Here is a 5,785-nt window from a genome sequence, read left to right on the forward strand (position 1 = left end):
CCATAGGTGCTGATCTAGACTTTAAAGGCCCAATTATCTTTTTGCATTCTATGTTTGCATTCTCAAAAGCTAGAGATTCAAGAAGTATTCGTCTAGCTTCTGGGTCTGTTACCCCTATGTCCAGAGCCTTAATTAATCTTTGCAAAAAGTCAATAAAGGGTTCTCTCTGTCCCTGCCTAATTCTGGTATATGATTCAACCCTTTTTGCTGGATCTTGTATCCTATTCCAAGCATTTAAAGCTGCTTGGTGACATAGACACAGTACTTCATCATCATAAAGAGCTTGGACCTGTGGATCAGCATATTCTCCTGCACCAAGAATTTGATCTTGGGAAACCTCAATACCTTTTGCTCTTCCTTGCTGTTCCATATGTTTGGATTCTTCTCTGAAATAAATTCCAAACATCAAGGAAGGTCCATTATCTAAAACTGCAGACACTAACTGATGGAAATCATGGGGGGTAGCTCTAGCATTAGAAGCCCAAGTCCTTATCATTTCCTTTACGTATGCAGAGTGCAAGCCAAAATTAACAATAGCTTGCTTAATTTCTTTTAGATCATTCATTGCTATTGGCGTCCATCTAACTTCTCTGACTCCCTTTGAGCCTTTAGAAGTTGACGCTTTGTCAGAATTAAGTATAGGGTATGCTGCTAAAACCTTTGGTAAGCCAGTTCTAATAGCTGGTGTTGGCATTGTATTCTGTCCTTGTGCCTTATTACTCTGTTCACCAGCTCCAATCATTTCTTCAATCATTTCAAGTCTTTTTATTATTGTCTCTTTTGAATCCTTAATCTCCTGACCTGCATGAGTTTCTAGTAAAGATTGTATGGTTCTTAGGAGTGCCATGATCTTCCTAAATGATAGAATATGCAAAAAAATACTGAAACCTAGTAACCAGTAAATTAAGTTATCCCCATAGTCATATAAACCTTGCATGATATAACCCATTGTATTGGTAACCAGAACAGTAAAATTCGCGTTGGAAACGAGAACTGCCATATTACCTATTATCCAGCAGGTGGCGCTGTTGCCAAGTCTCGACGAAAACACGGTCCTGTTTCAGAGTCCGCCTAGTATTTGTTAAAAACTGGAAAATGTAAGTTGCTCAACAAAGTAAATGTAATTAAATCAATTCCAGAGATGGAACCAGAAACCAGAATCCAGGGGTAGGGAAGAGCAACCTGGAAGCCGCTTATGCCTCCACGTGACAGAGTCACCCTGAGGGGTTGCAGCTTTCAGCAACCGCGTGCTCTGGTTCGTGCCACTTAAGAGCTGTGCTTGCAAGGGAGATTTGAAAACGACTCAGAAAAGAGCAAATCACGCGGGCAGAGACTTCGCGGGCCTGTGGAGTTTAAATCCACAGGCAGCGGCTGAGGAAGCAACTGCTCCCGCCAAGCTGAACAAGCGCCCGCCAAGCCGAACTTGCGGCCGCCAAGCCGAACTTCCGGCCGCCAAGCCGAACTCGCGGCTGCGAGCCGGGAGAGGTTCTAAAACCAAACGTTGGGCGCCAAATGAAGGCGTAAGTCACAAACAATGCCAATTTGGGATTATGATTATTAGGGTGATATTTATTTAAAGGGGGAAAAACTTACAGATCACTTTCAGCCCTCTGCGTAACCAGGAAGGAAGTCAAGTCACCGGCGGAGCAGGAAGTGAAGAGAGAGAGGAGAGGGAAGTGGCCGCTTTTTTAAAGGGAGAGAGACCACGCCCCAAGGGGCTGGTATCTCAGCGGCGATAGGCTGGAGGAGTGGGAGGACCTCCCGCAACACAATGTGACTTGACATTGAGGATTAGCTTTATAAATAACTAGTAAACATTTATATGGGGTGAAATCACAAAATGGTCAATGTAAAAACTTTTTAAATATTAAGATGTAGAATAGATGTGATAAAGCTTCGAAGCCAAAGGCAAATCTAGAAAATGTCATATTAATCAAGATGCAGATAAAAAAGGAATATCAGATAAAGGAGGAGGCTGTGTGGAGGGTAAAGTTAGCAGATCTGAGAGATGTTACAGGTGCTGACCCAGCAGGTTTTCCCAGTGTCTGTGTTGTGGGGAAGCAGACAGGGTCAGCGTGAACCTCAGATTTTGGGAACTGAGTGGGGAAAATATGAAATAGAATGAGAAACAGAGGAAGAAATCTTGCTTGGAGAATCTTGGAGTTCAGTTCAGCTGTGCTGAGAGTTAACTAGGATAAGCCATGCACACACACACACACACACACACACACACACACACACACATACAAAACACATACACACACACACACACACACACACGACTTCAACAAGTCAGCTTTGCTAGTGTAGGGCTCAAAAATAAAATTCTCTTTAAAACTTTAGATTTTGAACAGCGCTTATCAAACTTACCTGTCAGAGCACACACAATATCCCAGAGTCCACAGTGGGGAAAAGGAGGAATGTCAAGGGCCTAATCTGCAACATTACATGTGTTTACCGCTGTCTCTTGCACACCAGGAAATGCTATTATGTAAAATGTGCTTTTCAGGTCCATGTCTAACATTACTGACACTTTCTTGAAAAACTGCATCCTGGACACAAGTTTTTCTACATAGGAAGGAAGAAATGGTTTTGAAATTTATTAAGGAAACAATTTTTCTCTTAATGACTATGGTTGGCACTCTGGGAAACATTTCTGTTTCTGTGAATTATATGATCAGTTGGGGCGGAGGCCCTGAGAAGAAACCCGTACACCTTATTCTTATCCACGTGACTTTTACAAACATCATAATCCTTCTTGCAAAGGGATTGCCAAACACAACGGTAACTTTTGGTTTGAGAAACTTCCTAGATGACATAGGATGTAAAATCCTAATTTACCTGGAGAGGGTGGCCCGTGGAGTCTCCATCTGCACCAGCGGTCTCCTCACTGTGGTCCAGGCCATCATCATCAGTCCCAGAGCATCTGGGTGGAGGAGGCTCAGACCACAGTCTGCATGGCACATCCTCCCATTCTTTTCATTCTTTTGGATACTCAATGCTTTAATAGGTATGAACCTAATCCATTCCATCACAAGTACAAGCCTGAATATTTCACAGTTTAAGAGTGAAAGCAACTGTTATTTTATGCTAGAAAGTCAGAAAATAAAATGGATTGTTCTATCTCTCATGGTCCTGAGAGATGCTGTGTTTCAGGGAGCCATGGGAGTGGCCAGTGGCTACATGGTATTTCTTCTCCACAAGCACCACCAGCATTTCCTCCACCTTCAGAACTCCAAGCTTCTCTATAGAACTCCCCCTGAGCTGAGAGCTGCTCAGAGTGTCCTCCTTCTGATGCTCTGTTTTGTTTTCTTCTATTGGACTGACTGTGCTTTTTCTCTATTTTTAAGTCTCTCTTCAGTGGACAATTCCTTGATGGTAAACATTCAAGAATTTATGACTCTTGGTTATGCAACTTTTAGCCCTGTTGTGTTGATTCACAGGGATCGACTTCTGACTGAGTGTTGGCATGCTCAGTGGGAGAAATTGAGAAAATGTCTCTCTCCTTTATCTGTTCAGTGAGTATGAAAGAGCCCTCAGTCCTGCAATATTGTCAGTAGACAAAGTCTTTCAAAGCAGTTAAAGTTTATGTTTATTCTCAATCTTCCTGGTGACTCGGAGCCTTGAGTGGAGAGAGTGAGGAAGACCATAACAAATGACAGTAACATAGAAACCTCATTTTCTGTACTGTCACCTTTTTAAAGGTATTTTGGTTTTCTTTTTAACTTTCCTATATTTGTATTCGTTTATTGTGTATGAATAGTTTGCATGCAATTATACCTGTGTAGCACATGCATGCCTGGACCTTCAGCTTCTGGGAAAAAAACATCAAATGTCCTGTGACTGACTGAAGTTAAATAGATGTCTCTGAAACAAATTCTGACTGCCAGAAATTGAACCTGGCTGCTCTGGAAGACCAACCAGCACTCTTAACTACTGAGCTGTCTCTCCAGCACTGAGAAAGTAACTTTCATTAGAATTTGTAGAACTCATTTCACACCTACCATGACTGGAAGTATGCAGAAGAATTTGGTGGATTGAATCACAGTTCATCATGATTTAATCACGTTGCCAAAGGATCTGATTCTACATTCATTTAAATGAAGGATTCACTGCTTGATTTCTTAAATTGGGCACACAGAGTAAGATATTGATATAGTTCTAAGAATCTGATAGACCTATATTGAAAAATACTTATTAGTATAATCACTGAACATGAAATTGTTGAATCATTAGAGATAGGTTTATGCCTTAATTTTTAAATCTTATCAGTCATATCTGACTAGAACCCCTGTAAACATTTGGGTGCATCATGGATTTATGTTATAATGATGAACATGGACTTACTTTTTGCTTGGTTACACAGTATACACAAAACTTTTAAGTGATCTGTATTATTCTGTGTTATAATTTAAAAATAGCTTGCTATTTAATATAAGGATTTATTTTTATTTATGTGTCTATATGAGTTTATGCCTCATTTTTACAGGTGCCCACAAAGGAAAGAAGAGATCATTGGGTCCCTGGAAGCTAGAGCTACAGGCAGTCATAAGATCTATGATGTGGATGTTGAGGAACCAGGGTCCTCTCCAAGATTAGCATGTCTCTGAACATCCCTCCTGCTCCTTGTCTTTCTCACGTAAATGTGAATTGCTTGTAGTTAACATCCATTGCTTACCTTAGTCTCACAGCTCTCTTGTGAAAGTCTTTTTCTAATAGCTGATATAAATGACCGGACAAATCAAACACTTTCTAAATCAGTCTGTGTAATTTGACTCAAAAAGAGGTGGTGTCAGAACCTGGAGAAGGAGTAAAGGAACATATATTTAATCTGAATAATGAAGAGATTGCTCGACATTAAGAATATGCACGGGGGCTTTAAAACAGTCTTAAATTGTTTTAAAAAGGATAGACAAGAGATACATAATTGCTGACACAGCAGGACCACGGATGGCCTGGACTTCAGTGGTACACAAAATTGCTCTATTCAATTTCCCTCTAAAAGTCAGAGTGTGTTCAGAAAAAAATTGATTAAACATAAATTAAAATGTTAATACCTGATGAAAATTCTAAATGAGTATAGGATAGTGAAGCCAAACTGAAAATGGGATTCAATAACGCCCTTCAGGCAAATCACAGATTTGACAGATGGACTAGTATAGATAACTTCATCATTTCCTTATGCTCGATGCATTGCTCATCACTAGGATGGACCTATGGACATTATACTAAATGAAATAGGTCAGCTGCATGTAGACAAATACCACATGATTTTATTAATAAGTGGAACCTACATACAAAAGAGAATGGAGTCTTCAGTGTGTGGTGTGCAGCCTACAGCCCTCAGAAACTACCTGCATATGGTTTTGGGTTTTGAATTTGTTGTTGTTTTAATTTTTTATTATTTAAAACAATTCTCTGGGAGGCGGAGGCAGGGGGATCTCTACAAGTTCTAGTTCAGCCTGGTCTACAGAGCGAGTTCCAGGAAAGTCAAAACTACACAAAGGAAACCCTATCTTGGAAAAAAAAAAGTCAAATTTAAATATACTTTGAAAATAGCCTTCTACTCTTCCAAGTTCCTCCAGAACCTCTCCTCTTCCCTGTGGTAATTTCACAGACAATGAGGAGAAAGACCATGACCCAAATCATAACCATATTAAAGCAGCTTTATTTGTCAACACATCAGAGCCAAGTCAACAATGTCTCCCCTAAGGCAGGGTTCATAAGACCAGATTCGATTCAATTTTCCATACCTCGTTTATAGGGCAAAACCTCAAGGTGGGGG

General features: G+C 40.4%; 1 protein-coding gene across 1 annotated transcript; it reads left to right on the plus strand.

Moving 5' to 3' along the window:
• The first annotated feature begins 2,465 nt into the window (after positions 1-2,465).
• On the plus strand, positions 2,466-3,522 carry LOC142848876 (vomeronasal type-1 receptor 4-like). The gene has a single exon (XM_075971053.1). The coding sequence runs from the start codon at positions 2,587-2,589 to the stop codon at positions 3,520-3,522; it is 936 nt and encodes a 311-aa protein (XP_075827168.1). The 5' UTR covers positions 2,466-2,586.
• Positions 3,523-5,785: the final 2,263 nt, after the last annotated feature.

Source organism: Microtus pennsylvanicus, chromosome 4, assembly GCF_037038515.1.
Source record: "Microtus pennsylvanicus isolate mMicPen1 chromosome 4, mMicPen1.hap1, whole genome shotgun sequence".
Taxonomy (NCBI): Eukaryota; Metazoa; Chordata; class Mammalia; order Rodentia; family Cricetidae; genus Microtus; species Microtus pennsylvanicus.